This window comes from Elephas maximus, chromosome 13, assembly GCF_024166365.1.
Source record: "Elephas maximus indicus isolate mEleMax1 chromosome 13, mEleMax1 primary haplotype, whole genome shotgun sequence".
Taxonomy (NCBI): Eukaryota; Metazoa; Chordata; class Mammalia; order Proboscidea; family Elephantidae; genus Elephas; species Elephas maximus.
This window is the reverse complement of record NC_064831.1, coordinates 74807012-74830839: the sequence shown is the minus strand read 5'-3', so window position 1 is coordinate 74830839 and position 23828 is coordinate 74807012. Positions and strand designations below refer to the sequence as shown.

The 23828-nt window shown below is 39.1% G+C and overlaps 1 protein-coding gene across 3 annotated transcripts in view; it reads right to left on the bottom strand.

The window, feature by feature from the left end:
• Window positions 1-23828, bottom strand: part of IQGAP1 (IQ motif containing GTPase activating protein 1) — a 105334-nt gene that overhangs the window by 60340 nt on the left and 21166 nt on the right. For 2 of the 3 annotated variants that reach the window (XM_049905599.1, XM_049905600.1), the window contains 3 exons: window positions 12909-13065; window positions 9285-9362; window positions 3176-3252 (listed from right to left, as the gene is read on the bottom strand). In XM_049905599.1, the coding sequence (XP_049761556.1) occupies window positions 3176-3252; window positions 9285-9362; window positions 12909-13065 (312 nt within the window). Of the gene's footprint in view, window positions 1-3175; window positions 3253-9284; window positions 9363-9513; window positions 11561-12908; window positions 13066-23828 lie in introns of those variants that run through there. The other variant, XM_049905601.1, reaches the window with a different exon arrangement.

Here is a 23828-nt window from a genome sequence, read left to right as displayed (position 1 = left end):
CCTGTTTAAGCTGTACTCTGTAGCAATGAGAGGAAGGAAGCTGGTTTAGCCTATTTGGATTCCAGTGATCTTTGCTGATTGCTGAGTAACATAGAGGAAGTCATAGGCTAATCTCAAAGATTAGTAGTAAAAGTTCTTAAACACAGCAGTTAATTAGAATGCAGAACCTAGCACTGGTCCATAGTCCCCTATTTAAATTCTTTAGACCAGACAGGTTTGAATTCAGAATTCTCAGATTTTACAAAGGTTTTATAGTACATACAGTATTATAAAACAACCCCAGCAAACCCTGGGGCAGCACCTCTAATCAAATACGTTACTTTTCTCCAGAGAAACATAAATAATCACACTAAGTAGATAAATAAAGATTACAATAACCTCATTAATTCTAATCAGATTTTGCCAGCAAATGAGTTTACGCCAAACTTAAACTCAATTTTCAGAGCTTTTAGGCTTTCTGAATTAAGGATAAGGGATTATGGACCTATTAATCCCAAAATCTATTCTCAGGAAGATAAAACATCAAGGGAAATGAAAAGAGTATGTAAATACATTCAGACTAATGGAGAATTGGTGTCTTATCTGTGGGATGCAATCCACAAGAGCAATTCAGTATGACTGAAGTACAGTGACAATCTTTGGAATAATGCCGGTCAAGACTTAAAAAAGGGAAGAAGGGGCAAGGAGGGAGAAAACAGGGAGATAATGCTTTTCTGTCACTGTTGAACTAAAAGGGTGATGGTGCTTCATCTTACAAAGAAAGAACCTGCCTTGAACACTGCTGTGCTTCTTAGTAAAAGAAGAGGTTCTGAGAACAGTTACAAGCACTTTGTACATATTATCAGGTGTTGCTAACCCATTCTTTAGGAAATACACTACATCCGAATAAAAAACCCTAAATCACCAAACAGAACACACTGTTCTGTATAATATTTTCTAAGCATAGACTGTGTACTTAAAAGAAATGGACAACAATAGCAGACTTCCTCCCTTTCTCTTCTAACTCCATCATTACACAGGCACGGTTAATTCTTCACCTCTGTTTTAGAGAATTTGAGGGCCTGGGACCCAGGTTACATTTTAGAAAGTGGTGGCTACAGAACTAGTAGAGGAATTCTGCCAGCTTAGCCACTGTACCTACCAAGTTGAGATATCCATTGCAGGTACAGTCTTCACAGGTTATCAACATAGGCAGACCTCATGTAACACTAAGCCAATCACAATAACCAGAATCAATCTATTTGGCTCAGATACATATACTTGAAATTGCTACATTCTGAAAATTTCCCTAGATTATCAGCCATTCCTAATATTTATTTTTAATTTCTCATGTTACCATTGTTTGTCCAATTAGAGAGGAAAGATTAAATGCATAAAAGAAACAATATATAACTAAAAGATAAAAAGGAGTTTAGACAAGGGAATGAGCTGGAGTCACTGGAGAAAACTTCACCAAGAAGGTGCGAAATGAGCTAACATGAAGAGTCCTTTGATACAGAGAAAAAAACTTTTTTTTTTTTCCCACTTAAAGGACAGACAAACATACCCATGACCTGGGAGGAGGAGGGTGTCACAATAATTTTAACAAAAACATTTACTGATTCTCTACTACGTGCTAGGCATCTAAGAACTAAGATACAAAGAAAGTATTAAAAAAATAGTTCTTGCCCCTAAGAAATCCAGGTTAAGAACTGTGTACAAAACTGCTAGGGAAGTACAAAGACTAAATTCTGCCCGACTAGAAAAGAGAAAGAGAAGCTATCAGTGAACAGAACGCATTCTGAGATGTCACCCAAAGAAGAGCATGAGTTAAACTAGGAAGAAAAGAGCATTTCAGGCAAAGGAAACAGCAAACTGAAGACCAACAGCACAAGAATATTTGGCATGTTTGGTGAAAATAGCGGAGTATAAGTACTTAGGCTGGAGATGAGACTGGAAACTGAAAGGAGCAGGAAAGGAGCCATCAAAATATTTTACGGAGGGTCTGATATGATCAAGGCTGTTTTGGAAAGTAGCTCTGGCAGCAGCATGGCAGGAAGCTTCTTAGGAGGTTAACAGACAAGAAGTCCATTAATCCTCAGCTAGTCCTTATTCTTTAGTATGCTTCACACTGATTCCAGTGACGCCAAGGATCTGGCACATGTTTGATAAAGAAATTGGAGACAATAGGTTTTTTACAGGTTGATACACAACATTATGTTAATATGTAACATTTATTAAACACACATACGGGAAAAAAAACAAAAATTTCTTTTTTTTTACAGAATGTTACATAAAAAGGGCGGCCCAAGCAAAGAAATCTCGTATTCATATCTCCTTTACCGTCTTCTATCATTACTCACGTCTACCGTCTTCTTCTCTGGTCCTATGGTCATCAAGTAAACTTGTACCACTCTGGAACACTACACTACCATACTATACGATAGGCACCTACTCCTATCCTCCCTCCAAACGTATCACCTCTTCTTTCCAATTTAGTACCTTGTTGATTATAAGAGCCAAAGACGTGGACTGAGTCATCTTTCAGATTTATTATGAAATTGTGAATGAATTACACTCCGTTTCTGTGCCTGTTTATCATATTTGTGTTGATATAAAAATTATGTAATGAATAAATGAATGGCTTAAAAACAGCAAGGACCTAGATGATTAAATAAACTGTAAAGATCAACCTTTTGGTATTTGCTGGTATTATTTGAAGACAATGACAAAATTTGGTTGAACTATTAAAGAATATCAAGAAATGACTTAAGTTTATTTTGTAATTCAGCTTCTCAGCTTCAAACAAAATGGTAAATAATAAAAGTTTTCAAATATATATAGTTTTATCACTTTTAAGAGATTTCAATTAAAGAGACGAAACTTCTCTTTCATTCACTGCCCTCAGTGAAATGCATAACTCCAAGTAACACTAGATCAATAATGAAAGATTACATTATATTTTTATAAACAAAATTATCTGTTATTACCGGAATAAATAAATTTCTCCTCCCTCCTTCCTAGAAAGACACAGCTATTTCTCATCATTTTGTTAATATAACAATATCTTATCCTATTTGAAAATTCTGAAGCTAGGAGAAAAACTTTTTCATTCTTATACTCATGAATAAAAAGCCATACACTCAATTTAAATGCTATTTCTAAGCTGCTTATTTTACCAAGAAAATCTGGTTACCTGAGTGCATGGATACAGTAGATACATCTTGGCATGTTCTTTCGATCATAAATATCTGTAGTTTCTGGATAAAAAATCTAGAGAGAAATAAGGGATGCAGAATAAGTTATCTATCCTTGGGGTTCATTTGATCATTCACCAATCATCAATAACACAAAAAAAGCTTTGGAGAATTAAAAAATATTATTGGCATTCACCAAATAACTTCATTAGGTGAACAGACATTTTATGATAAGTACTTGAAGGAATAAAATGTTACAGACTGAAAAGCAGTACTCGGAAAAGCACTATTTGGTCAACCCACTGGCTTTCATTAGGTGTGTGAAGGTGATTTAGTTACTTCAGACCCAGACACAGACAAATGAAAACCAAGCAACAGTCCAGTTTAAATCACTGGCAAGTGTATAAGACCTTGAAGAACTACAATTTTCCTAGCTACTATCTATCATGTTTAGGTTGAGTAGTAACTCAACAACAAACATTTACTAAGTACTTTATGCAAATCACTTGATCTATACACTTAAAAAAGTATAAAGTATTAAAATGTATTCTACTGCTTAGAGGAAACAGGAAGATAAATGGATGAAGTAGCTAGAACAGAGCAAGTATGAGGCAAGTGGGAGACAGGTACTTTTCCTTGGTAGCACTCCCATAATTAATTACTTGCATTATTATGGGTGACTACTCCATTAGACTATAAGCCACATGAAGGCAGAGACCAGGTCTATCTTGTTCATTGCTGTATCCTCAATGCCAAGACCAGAGCATGGAAGGAGCTCTATAATTGATGAATGAGATAGGATAGGAACAGAGTAGATTTAGATTGCAAATAGCCTTGAATTTCAAAACCTAGTCTCACAGTAACATGGCACCATACAACTCAATCCGTAATTTAGGGAAATAAGGGGTAATAGTGGACTACAGAAGTGGAACACTGAATTGCCAGGTGATTAGAAGAATCGGGATGAACAATAAAGGCCATGAGAAGAGTCTTGCCTTGCTCTGTATCTAACTCTACTAAAGCACTTATCCCACTGTGTTTAATTGTTTATATGCTTGTTTTTCCCACAATATCTATTGCTCTCTACTAGGAAGAATTGTCTTGCCCCTCCCCCACCCCCGGAATGGAATGCATCAGAATCATCTTTTTCTGATACTTTTTCAAACTCTATATGCCCATCACCAGAGATTAAAATGTCTTCTGCTAAAAGATAAAAATCCTGGTTACAGCAAGCCACCCTTCTCCAAAAAGAGTATCAGATTTTAAGGTCTACTGGGTTTAAAGAAGAAAAAAAAAAAAAAAAGCTGGGAACCTAGGCTGTGAAATCCTAAATAAAAGAAATGAGAAAGCCATGATAAAGAGCAAGAAAAAAGGTCTCCCAAACCAGAGAAATAGCAAGAATAAATAAAGCTGGAATAATCATGATGCATTTGTAACATACTAGGGAGACAAGCCTTATAAAAGTATAGAATATATTTTAGGAAAGTAATTAAAAAACAAGGTAGGAAACAGGACCCATACCTCACACCATGCACAAAAACTAACTCCAAGTGGATCAAATACCTAAACATAAAGACTAAAACGATAAAGATCATGGAAGAAAAAATAGGGACAACCCTAGGAGCCCTAATACAAGGCATAAACAGAATACAAAACATTACCAAAAATGATGAAGAGAAACCCGATAACTGGGAGCTCCTAAAAATCAAACACCTATGCTCATCTAAAGACTTCACCAAAAGAGTAAAAAGACCACCTACAGACTGGGAAAGAATTTTCAGCTATGACATCTCAGGCCAGCGCCTGATCTCTAAAATCTACATGATTCTGTCAAAACTCAACCACAAAAAGACAAACAACCCAATCAAGAAGTGGGCAAAGGATATGAACACACATTTCACTAAAGAAGATATTCAGGCAACCAACAGATACATGAGAAAATGCTCTCGATCATTAGCCATTAGAGAAATGCAAATTAAAACTACTACGATGAGACTCCATCTCACACCAACAAGGCTGGCATTAATCCAAAAAACACAAAATAATAAATGTTGGAGAGGCTGCGGAGAGATTGGAACTCTTATACACTGCTGGTGGGAATGTAAAATGGTACAACCACTTTTGGAAATCTATCTGGCGTTATCTTAAACAGTTAGAAATAGAACTACCATACAACCCAGAAATCCCACTCCTTGGAATATACCCTAGAGATACAAGAGCCTTCACACAAACAGATATATGCACACCCATGTTTACTGCAGCTCTGTTTACAATAGCAAAAAGCTGGAAGCAACCAAGGTGTCCATCAACGGATGAATGGGTAAATAAATTGTGGTATATTCACACAATGGAATACTACGCATCGATAAAGAACAGTGACGAATTTGTGAAACATTTCATAACATGGAGGAACCTGGAAGGCATTATGCTGAGCGAAATGAGTCAGAGGCAAAAGGACAAATATTGTATAAGACCACTATTATAAGATCTTGAGAAATAGTAAAAACTGAGAAGAACACATACTTTTGTGGTTACGAAGGGGGGAGGGAGGGAGGGAGGGAGGGAGGGAGGGAGAGGGTTTTTTATTGATTAATCAGTAGATAAGAACTGCTTTGGGTGAAGGGAAAGACAACACTCAATACATGGAAGGTCAGCTCAATTGGACTGGACTGAAAGCAAAGAAGTTTCCGGGATAAAATGAATGCTTCAAAGGTCAGCGGAGCAGGGGCGGGGGTCTGGGGAACATGGTTTGAGGGGACTTCTAAGTCAATGGGCAAAATAATTCTATTATGAAAATATTCTGCATCCCACTTTGAAATGTGGCGCCTGGGGTCTTAAAGGCTGACAAGCGGCCATCTAAGATGCAGCAATTGGTCTCAACCCACCTGGAGCAAAGGAAAATGAAGAACACCAAGGTCACACGACAACTAAGAGCCCAAGAGACAGAAAGGGCCACATGAACCAGAGACCTACATCATCCTGAGACCAGAAGAACTAGTTGGTGCCCGGCCACAATCGATGACTGCCCTGACAGGGAGCACAACAGACAACTCCTGAGGGAGCAGGAGATCAGTGGGATGCAGACCCCAAATTCTCATAAAAAGACCATACTTAATGGTCTGACTCAGACTAGAGGAATCCCGGCGGCCATGCTCCCCAGACCTTCTGTTGGCACAGGACGGGAACCATCCCGGAAGACAACTCATCAGACATCAAAGGGACTGGTCAGCGGGTGGGAGAGAGATGCTGATGAAGAGTGAGCTAATTATATCAGGTGGTCACTTGAGAGTGTGTTGGCGACTCTTGTCTGGAGGGGGGATGGGAGGATAGAGAGAGAGGGAAGCCGGCAAAATTGTCACGAAAGGAGAGACTGAAAGGGCTGACTCAATAGGGGGAGAGCAAGTGGGAGTACGGAGTAAGATGTATGTAAACTTATATGTGACAGACTGACTGGATTTGTAAATGTTCACCTGAAGCTTAATAAAAGTTAATAAAATAAAATAAAAAACAAGGTAGGGTAAGTAAGATAGAATCAGATCATGCCAACTGTGACAGTCAAACAAGTTTGAGCTTGATATGCAGGCCACAGAGAAGTATCCTAGCTTTAGAGCCAAGCATAAAAACAGCATTAGGAATATCTGACTGAGGCAGGACACAGGGGTATATTGGATAATGAAGAAATTGGAACTGGGAAGGCAGGCTGGACGGCTGTTTCAGCAGTGGAAGGATAAGAGAGAGATTTCAAATAAATGGAGAAGGCTTGGGAATGACTCCACTTAGCAGTCCAAGGTAACTCCAAGTTTTGAGACCAGATGACTGGGGAAATGGCAACATGGTACCATTTATTACAGAAGAGGGCAAGTTCACTTAGGGGAAAAGGTAGGTCTAGTTTTATATATGAAAAATTCTAGATGATAACAAGCTATCCAAGAAGAAATGTCCAGCGGCCAAATGAAGGTACTGTGTTTATCTTATAACAGAACATCTTCAGAATAGCTGAATGAGAATGGGGAGAAGCAGTTAAAACTAGGGATTACATTTTAGGAAATGCCCACCACACAGGGTAGCTATGAGTTGGAACCCACTCCACGGCCCCTAACAATAACAGGGTATGAAAAGTAGAACAGTTGAAGAAAACAAAGAACTAGTTGAACAGGTTAAAATCAATTAAAAAAAAGAAAATATGTCAAGGAAGAGGTGGCCCAAGAGAACCAATTATTATAGCCAAAAAAAGATAAGAACCAAAAAAATTATTGCATTAAGTTTCTACAATTAGCCTATATGTACCATATAAAGAGATTAGGGAGACAACCCAATAAACAGCACATAAGTATTGTCAATTACATATCTTATATCATAGGGCAACAATCTTAGGCTAAGTGTCTTTAGTCCACATAACTCAGAAGTTTTCTAGACCTAAATCATGTAGGGTGGCCATTTCGAGGTTGATATCCACATTGTCCCTCCCTGAAAGTTGTCGAGGAATTTTATGTATGCTGCAATTGTGGTTCAGCTCAATGAACTACTGTTCGTAAACAAAAAAAGGTAATAAAATTAAATCATTTAAAAAAGCATTTTGTAGTAATAACACTACTAGCAATGACAAAGATTAGCAAAGCTCTTAGTATTCAAAAGAGGTTAAACTGTCATTGCCCACTGGGCATACTGTATAAAAAAAACAGGTACAGGAAATCGCAGGTACACAGAAAGGCCAAGTAGCTGTAAGAACTTGATGTACTGCATTTCAGGACGTTTGTAGGGCCTGATTCTCAAACAAACCAGGACAAAGAAGAGAACTTCAGCACTTTGCTCTGAAAAAAAGAGGACATGAGCCAGTCTTCTGCCAAGACTTGGCTTTGGATTTAACTCAGTTCAACATATATTTATGAAAGAATGAGTTCAGCACTATGCTCAACACCAAATAAATTCATTTCCAAGTAGTTTTAGCCTCTTTCTGATAATCCACACTTTTTTTTTATATAGATCTTTCTTTGGTTATAAAAATTTAGTATAAATTTATACAGGAAAGTATAAAGAAAATAAAAATCACCTCTTAATCCCATCGCACAGAAATGAAAACTTTATCTCCTTACAGATTTTCCCAAGAACACTCATTTTATTTTTAGTGATCTCACCTTAGTCAGATCACAAACTCTTATAATCTTAATCTGCTTTTTTCATTTAATACCTCACAACTGCCTTTGTCAATATACATTGTCATCATCCTTTTTAATGGCTGCTTTTGTGTTTATAATACAATTACTGGCCCTACTGAAGAATAAACTAGCTGGCTATCAATTTTCTCCATCATAAGCAATGCTGAAAAATCTTTACCTATGTATCTTTTTATGTTTGTCTTAATATTTCTTTTGGACAAATTCCTAAAAGTAGAATTCCTAGGTCAAAGGAAATGACTTTAAAAAAAAAAAAAAAAGATGTCCATGTCTCTAAGAGTGACAATAAAGTATGGCCTTTATAGAGTCCAGGCAGGGATGGGCAGCTAGAGAGCAATTTCACTAAAAGCAGCTAAATTCCTGAGCAAAACTCTCAGAGATGCACATCCCCATATTAAAACTATAGCCATCACCAAAACCATACATAGGAAGCAAGTGTCATTACATTGCTCCTATAATCTGAAATATGAAATGAATGATCCTCGGTACTCCCTATAGGTTTGCTATTCTGAAGCTGGGAGAGGGTATTTCTGAAAGAGTTCCTTACATTTTCTAAAGCCAAACTTCAATGTAACAACTTTGTGAATAAATAAAAAACACCAAATTATATTCTTTAAAAGAGTGAATTTTGTGGCATGTGAATTGTATCTAAAAGAGAAAAAAAACTTCAATGTAAGTCTATCATTTGATGTAGTAAAAGTAAATGATATCACAGAGAAATTATCTAGGGTGAGGTGAAGCAGGGATAAGGACTATAAAAGAAAAAGAACAAAATGATTTCTTAAATCATGCAGAAGAAAGAGATCATTTAGTATTTAAGAAAAAAAAAAAAATCACCAAAGATTCCAACTGAGAATAATTTGACAAGTAGAATGGGGTTATTTTGCCAAAACAGCAAGAATTAAGCCAGAACTATGAATATCGCATAAATTACCTTCGGCAATCCAATCTCACCCATGGCGTTCAGCCACTGAATCACGTTATCAGTGTGTCTAAAGTGGAGGCCAGTTGCCTAAAACAAACAAAAGGACATTAGGCATTTTTGGCTACAGTACAGCAAATAACTAAATAAAAACTCTCTCTAAAAGTTCCCTAGACCTTAAATTTAAGGTCGCTCTATATCATTTTATGTTCACCTTCCAATCCCAAGAAGCCAAACTCACATCTCAGCTCCTTAGGAACCATCTGGTGAAATCTTCCTGTGTGTGATATGCTTGAGAGAGCATGGTCTTTGGAATTAAATTGACTTGGACACAGCTCCTGGCTCAGCCATTCACTGGTAACACTGGGAAAGTCACTTCACTCTTCTGAGTTTCCTCACCTGTAACACCTGTTGTGTTAAGTGCCGTCAAGTAGGTTCCAACTCAAAGCAACCCTTTGTACAACAGAACAAAACACTGCCCAGTCCTTGCAATCATTGCTATGCTTGAGCCCATTTGTTGCAGCCACTGCATCACTCCATCTCAGTGAGGGCCTTCCTCTTTTTCACTGATCCTTTACCAAGCATGATGTCCTTCTCCAGGGACTAGTCCCTCCTGATAACATGTCCAAAGTATATGAGACAAAGTCTCCCCATCCTCGCTTCTAACAAGACAAATTTGTTCATTCTTTTGGCAGTCCATCGCGTAGTCAATATTCTTCACTAACAACACAATTCAAATGCATCAATTCTTCTTTGGTTTTCCTTATTCATTGTTCAGCTTTCACATGCATATGAGGCAACTGAAAATACCATGGTTTGGGGCATCTCTGAAGAAGCCCTGATGGTGCAGTGGTTAAAGTGCTCAGCTGCCAACCTAAAGGTCAGCAGTTCAAACCCACCAGCTGCTCCTTGGGAGAAAGATGTGGCAGTCTGCTTCCATAAAGATTTACAGCCTTGGAAACCCTATGGAGCAGTTCTCTATGTCTAATAGAGTCACTATGAGTCGAAATCAAATTGACAGCAGTAGTTTTTGGTTCTGGGTCAGGCATACTTTAGTCCTCGAGGTGACATCTTTGCCTTTTAACAGTTTAAAGAGGTCTTTTGCGGCACATCTGCCCAATCATTACATCATTTAATTTCTTGACTGCTGCCTCCATGGGGGTTGATTGTGGATCCATGTAAAATGAAACCCTTGACAACGTCAACCTTTTCTCCATTTATCACGACGTTGCTTATCGGTCCAGTTGTGAGGTTTTTGTTTTCTTTATGTTGAGGTATAATCCATACTGAAGGCTATAGTCTTTGATCTTCATCAGTAAATGATTAAGTCCTCTTCACTTTCAGCAATCAAGGTTGCATCATCTGCGTATCACAGGTTAATGAGTCTTCCTCTAATCCTAATGCCCCGTTCTTCCTCATATAGTCCAGCTTCTCAAGTTACTTGCTCAGCATACAGATTGCATAAGCACAAAGGATACAACCCTGACACACCTTTTCTGATTTTAAACCACGCAGTATCCCTTTGTTCTGTTTGAATGACTCCCTATTTGTCCTGGTACAGGTTCCTCAAGAGCATAATTGAATAGTAACACCTACTTCGTACGTTTGTTGTGAGGATTAAATAAACTAATATACATAAAGTTCTCAGTGTAGTACCTAGCAGGTAGAAGATGCTCACGACGATAGATATTATTAAATACATGCCTCAGGGCTCTCATACATCACACACTGAGTCAGAATCAACTTGAAGACAAAAGGGGTTTTTTAAACTTCTATGTCTACTATTTTTGAGCAAGATTTATTCTCAAGAGGGTTAGGATTTCTTTTTTCTTTGTTGTTCACGGCAAAGTCTCTATTCTAGATTGTCACACATTTTGTAAACTCTCCACAGAAAAACTCAAAAGTTGTCTTCAGAATAATCTCTAAGAGCTGAAGAAAAATGTAGAACAAAATTCTAACTCACAAAAAAAAAAAAAGACAAGACTTACTGGTCTGACAGAGACTGGAGAAACCCTGAGGGTATGGCCCCCAGACATCATTTTAACTCAGTACTGGTCACTCCTGAGATTCACCCTTCAGTCTAAGATTAGACAGACCCATAAAACAAAATGAGACTAAACAGGCACACCAGCCCAGGGGCAAGGACAAGAAGGCAGAAGAGGACAGGAAAGCTGGTGATGGGAAACTCGAGGTCGAGAAGGGGAGAGTATTGGCATGTTATGGAGTTGGCAACCAATGTCACAAAACAACATGTGTATTAATTGTTTAATAAGAAACTAATTTGCTCTGTAAACCTTCATCTAAAGCACAATAAAAAATATACATAAATTTAAAAAAAAAAAAAAGGAATAGGCTCTTAGTCATCTAGTGCTGCTGTAACAGAAAAGCCACAAGCAGATGGCTTTAACAAAGAAAAATTTGTTCTCTCGCAGTCCAGTAGGCTAGAAGTCCAAATACACGGTGTCAGCTCCAGAAGACTTTCTGTCAGCCCTGGAGGAAGGTCCTTGACATCAATCTTGCCCTGATCCAGGAGCTTCCCAGGGCAGGAACCCAGCATCCAAAGGATGTGCTCTTCTCCTAGCTCTCATTTCTTGGTGGCATGAGGTCCCCATGTCTCTCTGGCTTAAAACCAACCTGATCTTGTAGATTGAGTCCTGCCTCATAACATAACTCCCACTAATTCCATTATGGAGATAAGATTTACAACACACAGGAAAATCACATTAGATAACAAAATGGTGAACAATCATACAATCATGGACTAGCCAAGTTAACACACATTTTTGGAGAGCACAATTCAATCCATACCAACCTCTTATTTAAAACTCGACATATAAGTCTTTGCTTCTTAATTATAAAATTATTCTATTTAGAATGTTAATTTTGGCTTAGGATCTTCCATGTTCTTCCCCGAATTTAAACAGAAAGCGTAAAAATTTCTTTTGACCCTGACTTCAGCCTTAACTCATTCCGAGCTTTGGCCCGATTCTTACAGGTGACCACTCTTCCATTTGCTCTTGGTTACAGAGTCCTCTATTATCTTTTATACTCATCTTTTTTCAAATCAGAGTTCATTGAAAAAAAAAGCTCTCTAGGGGGGCTCTGTAGACAACAGAATTTAGTCATTGTCAACATCCCAATCAGTTAAGTGGCCTTCTTTTCAAGGGCCTTGGGCCACAAGAATCAAACTCTTTCACTTATCTCAATTTTCTGAAATTGGATAGCTTTCCCCATTTTACCTTGAATTCTAATCTCACAGAGTGGTCTTTTCTCCAAAAGTTTCTACTGCCTCCAATTTGCCAACAAATCTCGGTTCTTGGTTAAAATTAGATTTAAAGTAGTAATTCCTCTGGTTACCTCCTCTGCCTTCTAAGAAATTCATCAAAAACCATAAAAATTTCTAGATACATTGTCATAAGAATTCTACCAGAAATACAGACAGCTGAAGTTCTTTTCCTGCTATATCTTGTCTTTACACTATTTTCTCCACGCTATCTTTTTTATCAGGCATTATAAAGGCTATTGTTTTGTTAGAATAAACACACCTCACAAGTGTTTCTCAATAGCTGTTATACAGAATAAAGTATGCCAACCTCTCTCAAGTTTACAGAAATCTCAGCATAAGAAAGGGCTCACCTTGTATCTGGTCTGCTCTCGGTCGTAGATTTTCTTCAGGGACACCACTTTGGGAGAAAAGAAGTTTCCTAGTTTGGCAAGGTAGACCCCATTCCTAAGCCCCTCCTCCAGTTCTGTGGTGGGAGGCAGGTCTTCCCCTAGGCACGCTTCCATCCACCTGCACAAAAGGAGATCAGACTTGAGAAAGACGGGGGAAATCTGAACTCTTTCTTAGAGATTTTAAGCTTAACTGCCATATTCCTTGGGGAAGTTTAAGTTGAACATAAGCAACACTCTTTCAGGATCCAACTGTACACGTGTCCTTGCTCTGGCCCAGTCAGCTCTCAGACTGGGAAGGTTACTAAGCATGTATTCTACATTCTTCTCTACCCCACTTTCCTCTGTGCAGCCACAGGGCCAGCTGGCTCCACAGATCCTGGCTGTCCCAGGAATCTCAGAATCTTCTCCTCAGTCCTTAAGCTGCTCCTTAAGAACTCAAAGAAAACCCTTTTGTAACTGAACCCACCATTTCGACTGCTCAGAAGTTTCAATCTTTTGTGAAGTTATCTTCCACTTTCAGACTTGAGAACACACACTAAATTTCTAGGCTCAGGTTTTAAGATTGTTTGGGGCAAAAAAAAAAAAAAAAAAAAAGACTGTCTTGGGTTACTAAAACAAAGTCAATTATCCCAGGCAAAATAGTGAAGTCAATGCCGATGGAAGCAGTAAATGAGTTAAGTGTTTTGGGTTTTCTTTTTTTTTAGAAGTGGGAAAGGCGGTTGTAAAGGGGTAAGAAAGTAAAAACTGTATTTCTTCCCTCAAGTACTGCTCATGAGATTTCAGAGATGTCTAAGATAAAACAAAGAAAAGTTTAGTTGCATATCTTTTCCACCAACAGAAATGTAGATTACTAAAAATCATTTAAGCCAATGGTTTTTAACCATTTTTTGAGACATAAAAACGTCCGAAAATCTGAGGAAAGCTATATAGGCCCTTCCCTAGAAAAATGTACATATTCTTAAATTTTACATATAATTTCAGAGATTTCATTCTTTCCTGATTTAAACTCAGGTTATGAATCCCTGAATTAAAATTATCCTGTTCAAATTTTAAAGGCTGATGTAATTCCCACATTCTTTACCTTAACGGAAAAAAAATTCCCAAAACACTAAATGTTGCCTAAAACACTATGTTTCCCCAAAGTGATCAATCTTTGAAAGGCCAAACGAAAAAACTTTAAAGATGCAACAGACTAAAGTAAAAACTGGGTCTACTGGCCAAACAGATCCACGTAAGAATGAAACATTTATAATGCTTACTGATACAAAGGAGGCACCAGAGTAGCACCTCCCACAATCCCTTATCTTTGCCTTCCCTTGTCCAATTATTATAAAACATTCCTGATTAATTACTAGACTTAGAAGCTTCTATACCTGTTGCCATCGAATCAATTCCTACTCACAGCTACCTATAAGACAGAGTAGAACCACCTGTTTTTTCAAGTTCTATAGATTGGTCAATCTCATCTTCAAATCTATTCCATGTTTAAAGCAGTTAGCACACTCTCTGACACATAATAGGTACTTAAATAAATGCTGGATGGATGTATGGAAGGGCCAGATAACTTCCTGGTTGTTTCCTATACGCAGTAATAACAAGCTTTTCCTCTGGCTTTTCTTTCAGGCAGTAGAACTTACATGTCAGAGAAGGAAAAAAGAGAGAGAAACAAATAGTTTTCCAGAAGAGTTGCTATAGTAACCGAATTAGACACTAATTTATGACAGACACAAAATTCAAACTGTAAGCTCTGCAAGAGCCCAAAGACCAGAAGGGCATCGTGGAAAAGAAAGGTGGTGGTTCTTATGGAATATAAGCTGTAGTCCAGGAACACAGCTCATATCATCATCCCTCCACTACTTTACTGATAAAAAGGGATATGGATAAACTCTTTCAGGCAAACAACTCCTGGCAACCCAAAGTCTCAGGAGACAGTCTGACTTGGGTTCTCATTAACAGGGACAAACCTAGAGCAACTCTAGCCTAAGTCAAAAACAGCCCTCCAGCGATGGCAGTGGTTTGGGGTAGCAGGTAACAGTATGAAGAAAAAAAATTTCTTCTCAAAACAAAGTGAACACAAAGGGGAACACTACATAGGTAAAGAACACAGTGGATGCTTCTGCCTTGAATCAGAGCCAGTAACAAGGTGTTTGGGCCCTCCTCTTTTCTGAGATTACGATATCAAAATCAAAGGAGTGACCAGAGTGGCACCTCCCACAATCCCTTATTTTTGCCTTCCCTTGTCCAATTATTATAAAACATTCCTGATTAATGACTAGACTTAGAAGTTTCTATACCTGTTGCCATTGAGTCGATTCCAACTCATAGTGACCCCCTATAGGACAGAGCAGAACTACCCCCATAGGGTTTCCAAGGAGCGGCTGGTGGATTCCAACAGCCAACTGTTTGGTTTGCAGCCCAGCTCTTAATCAGTGCGCCACCAGGGCTCCAAGTTTCTACAGTGGGGTAAAATCCTTTGCACATCACACAAGTGTCAGCCCAGAAGAAATGCCAACTGTGATATGGTGAAGGCAAAACACAGAACTGTGTTTCTAAACAACTGCCCAAAACCCAAAGCTGCCCTTCCATTCTAAGCTCTGTTACACAATAGAGTATCACCTGGTTCGTTGGTAAGAACAAATAAATTAAATAAAGACTTTGAAACTTTAGGCGAGTTAAGGAGGGTGGTATGTTACTATAATTTTTAATGTTAAAAGTTTAGACTTTAATTCCAAGAAGACGTAACAAACCCTCCTTTCTGCCCTCTTCTTCTACAGTCCATCTGAGATTCCCTCCCACCACTAAATCACAGAATCACAAATGCAAAAGTCAAGAACCCAATGATCTTTTAGGAAAATTCCCTTTGTTTTTGTTTGTTTGTTTTTTAATATAACATATATCCATTAAAGCAAATTTAAACTAAAACTAAAGAGAAAGAAAAGTTATTTAACCCTCCCCCCACTATTATCTCATAGTTTAAATTAATTAACAAGTTCATTCCTTTTCTTTTCATCCTGTTTCTATGCATGGTTGGTCTTATACTGACTTTTCATAATTATTACGTATATATACACACACACAGTTTTGCATCTTGTAACTATCTTTTTCCCAACATTTTATGAATATTTTCCATGTGATTATATTGTTTCAGAAAACTTCAAGTTACATAAAAATCCTATCAAATGATTAATCAGTCATCTGTGTTTGACATTTGTGTCATTTCTGTTTTCAACCATTAAACAATACTGCAAGAAACATCTTTGTATACAATGTTCATCTGTGTTTAAATTTATTTTCTAAGGAGAGGTCCTTAGAAGTACAATTTCAAAATTAAAAGTCCTAAGCATTTTAGGGTTTTGTTTTTTTTTTAACTGCCCAGTAGCTTCCTTAAAGGCTGTACCTATTTGCACAATCCCCTCATTTTGCAAATGAAAAATGAGGCTTAGTCAAGGTCACCTGCTAGCTAGCAGCAAAGGGTGACTAATAGGACCTGGAATCCTAGTTTAGGATCTTCTCTCCCCCTGCTCCCCACCTTGCCCTCTCACCACTATACCACTGTGGTTGCTTCTTACCACCCCACCCCAGCCTATCAGGACTGAACTCCTCAAGGCTATCTAAACAAGGCAAAACTTCATATATTCATTGCAGGGAGAAGGCTAGTATCTTTCCATGTTCTGTCCATTTAATAGGGTTTTAAGTACTTGACGTTAACTGTAAGTCCACCACTGATTCTCAGCTCACACACAAAGCTTTCTTATAAAACTTAATCTTTAATTTAGCTTTAAAAATACCTTTTACAATAAATCTATGCCCAAAAGAAAAATTACTGGCCAACACAATTTTTACCAATTCTTTTCATGTTTAACAATGTTATAGCAATATTCACAGAATGTCAAGGTTGGAAGGTTCATTAAAGATCTAGTTCACTCCAACTCCTCCACTCCCCTTCCACCTCATACTCACTCGCTACTTAAATGCCTGAATGCTCCCAAAACATCTAAGTCACATCATGACACAGGCTGAGCTTGAACACTGCCACCTACAAGGAATCAAACATTCGAGGTAACCTGTCTTAGTCATCTAGTGCTGCTGTAACAGAAATACCACAAGTGAACGGCTTTAGCAAACAGAAGTTTATTCTCTCACAGACTAGTAGACTAGAAGTCAGGGCATCAACTCCAGGGAAAGGTTTTCTCTGTCAGTTCTGAAGGAAGGTCCCTGTCATCAATCTTCCCCTGGACTAGGAACTTCTCCACACAAGAACCCCAGGTCCAAAAGACACATTCTGCTTCCGTTACTGCTTTCTTGGTAGTATGTGGTCCCCCTGTCTCTCTGCTCCCTTCTGTCTTTTATATCTCAAAAGAAATTGGCTCCTGTAGATTGAGTCCTGCCTCATTAACACAACTGCTGCCTATTCCACCTCATTAACTTCATAGAGGTAGGATTTACAACACACAGGAAAATCACATCAGATGACAAAATGGTGGACAATCACACAATACTGGGAATCATGGCCTCGCCAAATTGATACACATGAATTTTGGGGGGACACAATTCAATCCATGACATAACCCATTTCATTTCTGGATTCTACTGGCCAGAAAGTTTTTACTGGGCCGGCATCAGTTCCCCATTAGCACTCTGAGGAGACTTGTGGAGCAAGAGAACAGCATTGTTTAAAGTATTAATTATGCGGGAAAAAAAACGTATAATGTGAACAGCACTGGCTATGGACCTGAATTTATATCCTGTCTCTGGCACTTATTGTGACAGCAAATCACTTAACCAGTTTTTCATTTGTTAAAAGGGGGTAATAATACCTTGAGAATAAGACTGTAGGTGAAGTACCTAGCACTGTGCTTGGCTGGCTGGTTATTCAAAAAATATTTGTGCCTTTCTGCCTCTCACCTCATCTGATAAGTCACACGCTGATACTTCTATAGGTAAAATGATTCCAGTTCCTTCAAGTACTCTTCATAAAATGAAAGAACAGAATCTACCTCACAGGATGGTTGTGAGGATTAAAAGAGGTAATACACGTGATGTTCGAAGAAGAGCGCCTGGCACAGAGGAAGCACTCAAAACGTGAACTAGTATTACTGGTAGCTCAGACATGATTCCCAGCCCCTCATATTTTGGCTGTTCATGTCTGGTCATTCTCCAACCGAACACTATGTTCCAGGTATGGTCTGACTAACCTGAAATAGAACAGGACTAGCACTTTTTTCCTTCTGAACACTCTGTAACCACAAAGCCCTTATTACATATTTTATAAGACATATTACACTTTCCAATCAACAGAAACCCTTAATATTTTCCAAATATGCAGCTGCTAGACCATATCTCTAGGAGCCCTGCTGGTGCAGTGGTTAAAGCACTTGGCTGCTAACCAAAAGGATAGCAGTTCAAATCCACCAGCTGCTCCGTGGGAGAAAGATGTGGCAGTCAGCTTCTGTAAAGATTTACAGCCTTAGGAACCTTATGGGACAGTTCTACTCTGTCCTACAGATGAGTCGGAATCCACTTGACAGCAGTAGGTTTGGGTTTGGTTTAGGCCATATCTCTACAATCCCACATTAAAACCATTATTTGCATGCATTCCTATTACATTTCTGAATGTTAGATTCAGCCTACTGTTCCTAAAGTCCACATCTTTTGGGATCCTAATTCTGTTTACCCAAAATATTAACATCTCTTCCAGCTTCACATCATCTACATATACTAATGGGTTTTGAAGAATGAAAAGCAATTTACCAAATGACTAAGGCAGGGGTCTCCCAGAAGAAACGTCATGTAAAAAGGCAGGGAGGCATGAGAAAACAGGCGTGTTAGGGAGTAGCTCAGTGATGCCACTGCTGGAAGGTAAAGTACAAGGGGAACATTGGGAGGTGAAGATGGAAAAGTCAGGCTGGATCAAGCAAGGCCTTGTTTGTCACGCTAAGAAATCTTTATCCTAGTTATGAGGAACACTAAGGAGCCCTATTGGAACCTGTAAATCCTTAACCCGGGTTAATCCTTGCCCTCGAGTGGGTTCCAACTCATAGCAACCCTAGAGAACTACCCAGGTACTTCTACTCTGCCCTATAGGGTAACCATGAGTCAGAATCAAATCCACGGCAAGGGATAATCTTTAGGGAAGAAGACTGCCAGGTCTTTCCTCCTGGGGAGCAAATGGTGGATTTGAATCATTGACCTTTTGGTTAGCAGCCAAGCATTTAACCACTGCTCTCCCAGGGCTCCTTGACACAACAGAAGGGTTGGCAGTTTAAACTCACCCAGCCACTCTGTGTGAGAAAGACCTGGAAATCTGCTACTGTAAAAATTACAGCCTAGGAAACCCTATGGGGGCAGTTCTACTCTGTCACATGGGATAACTAAGAGTCAAAAATCCACTCAACAGCATACGACAACAACATGAAGAACACTGAAGGATTTTAAGAGGGGGTGACCTGGTCAGGTCTATGCTTCAGAAAATCACGTGGTAACAATATGGTTTTTTTCTTCATTAGCAAACAAATACAAATGTTTAACTTGCAACATTTTTTTAAAAGTTCTAAGAACATCACATCAAGTGGTGACATCAGCACGCCTTGCATGTGATCAGGACTCCCAGCCCCAACCACAAACCGCATAGTAGCGAAGCTTTGTCTTATATTTCTTACGAGAGCTGAAGAAAGCAGAGAGTGGACTTCTTAGTCCTACCTCTCACAAGAAGGGATGTTAACTTTTAAGTTCCTCCTCCCCAATTAACCCCAGAAAAGCTTGAGCAAACCTAACTCAAAAATAATACCTAACACCAGGTGGGAAATACTAAGCTAAATATTTTACATACATTATCTCTCTAGATGCTTGTAACAAACCCATAAGGTAAGTACTATAATTGTTTCTATTTTACAGATGAGGAAACCATGGGCCCAAAAAGCAAAGTAACCTGCCCAAGATTACACAGCTAGTAAGTGGATAAGCTAAGTCTTCACCCAAGTTGATGGTGATTCTAAAGCCCATACTCTTAATTGCTACATTATGCTGCCTCCTTCAAAAAGAACTACCACCTACTGAACACTCACTCACAAAAGCTGGACTTCGAAACCATCCCACACCACAGTACCTCACTATCAACCCTTATTCTATCAAGCACCAAGAGAGGGGGTGTATTAAGTACTAAACACTAGTAAAGTCAACCCTTTCAAATAGTGTGAAAAAAGAGTGCTTATACAAAAGCCTGTCTGTTATATAATTTTATAATAATTTTTATAATATTATGTAAATAACTCTTACATACCTTTCAGATTTAGTCTACTTTTTAACATAAAGTTTTGTACATATTTCAAATCAATTTTCAAAAACTTACATATTCACCCTAACAGCCACATTCTCATTCCAGAAACATTTCTGACTGACTACTCTCTGTAACACTTTCAACAGCACAATATCTGCTGAATAGCAGTCCCTACCTTCAAGGAAATCACTCCCTAGAAACAGATGCTTAAACAACTAGCTCCAGTTGGAGATGATATTTGAACTAGGCTTTTTGTTACATGTACTGTATTTGGAAGGGTGAAAAATGGCGAAATAGCATAAAGGGCAAAAAAGCATGAAAACAAACAACAAATTCAGAGAATGACATAATACTGTGGTGGAGGGGTAGCTGGAGATGTATCTAGAAAAAGGCCAGGCTACAAAAGGCCATATATGTCCTGCTAAAGGTGTTGGCGTTTTAGTCTGCAGGCAATGGGAATCACGGGGGGCTTTCAAATACTAGAGTGGCCTGGTCAGATCTGAGACTTAGAAGGGGAACGAAGACTGCAGCATGGGGGACGGATTCAAGGAAGAAATATTAGGCAACTATTTCCAAAATCCAGGGCAGAGATAACAATGTCTTTAACTAGGACAATGGCACGGAATGGAAGGAGAAATGATGAGAGATTAGGAAGGTGAAATTGACTGGATTTGACAATCTATTAGATGGGTGGGAGACAGGAGTCAAAGCACTGGGAGGGAAATGAAGGTTCCACAGACAACTGAGGGCAGGGGAGAGAGGACAAAGCTGGCTCCTGATCTCACATTTTATAACTAACATTAGCCACCAAATGGATTAGAGATTTTTTTTTTTAAGATAGGAAAAATATAGATGAATAGCTGTATAATCTTGGAATGGAAAAGGCCTCTCCGAACATGACTACAGACACAGAAACCACAAGAGAAAAGATAAACTGGCTACATAAAAAGTATTTAATATTTTATGTATTTTATACATGTGTGTATATATGTTTCCCCTGCTGTCCGAAAGTAGAGCATTCCTGTGAAAGCTCAAACTTTCTAAAAGCCAAAGTGGCATAAAGTGAAAAAGTAATTACCATTAATTTATAAAGAAAAATTGTTTTGAGCATTCCCAGACCAAAAGAATAACCTAGCAAACAACACATAAAACCTGGGTGAGAGCTGTGGAGGATGGTCCCGGCAGGGTGGGACACCCAAACCAGTGGAATGTACCCAGGGCCACAGGGCAAGGAGGCAGCAGCCACTGCCACCTTCCCCTCGGAGGATGAGGAGCCAAATAAGAGGAGGAGAAGGGGATGGCAATAAGGAAGGCAAGGGGGAGAGAGTGGTGTTGAGGGAGGAGCTCCTTGGGTTTCTGACCAGGCTTCCCTTAGCCCCGCTGGCTGGACTGCAGCGCCCTGGACCTTGACCCAGACCTGCCACCCCCTTCGGGCACTTCACACTTCTAGTTCTGGACAACTGCACCTCTGGGGTTACCAAGATGATTACGGGGGACTGGCTCTCACCTAGCATCACCAATCTGGTTTTCGCCTACTGAGTCCACCGTCAGCTGGGCACACATGCCCCCAAACCAGCTGTTTACATACAGGAATGCTATTTTCGCAAAAGCAAAAATCTCTTCAGATTTCTTTCAGTTAGCAAAACAGGCACTAATGTAGGTCTTTCATAAAAGCAAACTGGCAGAAGGCAAACGTTTGAAGAGCGGGGGAACCTGTATATATTCAACAAAATGACAAACACCCCAGGAGAAAAATGGGCTAGAAACAAATAATTCACAAATGAATATAAATGGCCAGTAATTACATGAAAAATTCTTAGCCTCATTGCTAATCAAAGAAATGCAAATTAAAGTAACAATATCATCCCATTTTTATCTATCAGACAGGCAAAGATCAAAAAGAACGATAGCAACTTCTTACTGCCCAGTGTCGGGGAGAATGGCACGTTCTCACACACTGCTACAGAAGAATATAGCAACATGGACCATCTACAGTAAACTTACAGAAACTTCTACAACATGAAAAAGGAAAAACTTTTGTTTTATTTTTTGAAAGATGATTTGGTGAGTACTGGCACGGATGGCTGAATATAAAAGATGATGCCATAAATAAGACTGGGGACACCAGGAGGAGAAGCAGGAGAGGATGATAAATTCATGCTTGAAACATGTTCTGCTTGAAATGTCAGTGAGACATCCAGGTAGTGAAATCCTGCAGGCAGTTGGAAATTCAAGTCTGAAACTCATGAGAAAGGTTCAGGTTAGAGACGCAGATTTGAAAAATGGCACCATGGGATTGAATGAACTCACCAGAGAAACAGATTATGGAGAAAAACACAAAGAAGTCGACTGTGCCTCAGAGGACACCAACATTTTTAGGAGGTGAATATTACAGAGAAAGACAGTCACTGGCAGAATGAGAACCAGCAGAGACTCACATAATGGCTATTAAGGAGAGAAACGATTTCAGGAAGCTGGCCACCAACTTCAGTGCTGTAAAGAGATGGGTGGAAATGAAAAGGATGTGGCAAATAATGAAGGTGGGCACCTGCAACCCCTACAAGAGAAGTCTCAGTGGAGTGGTGAGGCAGGGGTCACGTTACAATAACTAGAAAAGTAACTGACATGGGGAAGTAGAGACCGCAAATGTAGATTTGTTTTTCAAGAAGTTTAAGAAGGGAAGAGGAGAAATTGGGAGACTAGGACAAAGAGTTAGCCTGAGATAGTGGCAGGTTGGGGGAAGGTGTCTTTTTTTTTTTAAGATTGAGGAAGAAACTCGTTTGCAATCTGCAAGAAAAGAATGAGCAAAGGTGGAACTAAAGATGTAAGAAAGAAAGAACAACAAAAGAAAGCAAGGTTCTGAAGAGTATTGGTGGCAGCGAGCCATGGAAAGGAACATACCCACTTCTTCCTTGAGAAGAGGGAAGGAAGTAAGAATGAGCAAGAATGACATGCTATTTAACCTCCCTGAACTTCTGTTTCCTGTCTGTAAAACAGGATTAAGAACAGTATCTATCCTCGTAAGGTTCTGTGAGGATTAACTGAGACAATGTATACCAAGCACTAACCAGTAACCAGTTGCCATGGAGCCAATTCCAACTCACGGTGACCCCACGTACATCAGGGTAGAACTATCAGAGTAGAACTGTGCTCCATAGAGTTTTCAACAGCCAATTTATCAGAAGTAGATCTCCAGGCCTTTCTTCCAAGGACTCCCAAAAACCCAGTGCCGTCGATTCCAATTCATAGCGACCCTACAGGACAGAGTAGAACTTCCCCATAGTTTCCAAGGAGCACCTGGCGGATTTGAACTGCTGACCATTTGGTTAGCAGCCGTACCACTTAACCACTACACCACCAGGGTTTCCATTCAAGGACTAGTAGACTCTAAATAATGGTAGCAATATAGCTGTGTATGTATCTATGTAATATGTGTGAGACATATAAAACCAAACCCGTTAACATCGAGTTGATTCCGACTCATAGCGACCCTATAGGATACAGTAGAACTGCCTCATAGGGTTTCCAAGGAGCAGCTCATGGATTCGAACTGCAGACCTTTTGATTAGAGCCAAGTTCTTAACCATTGTACCACCCGGGCTCCT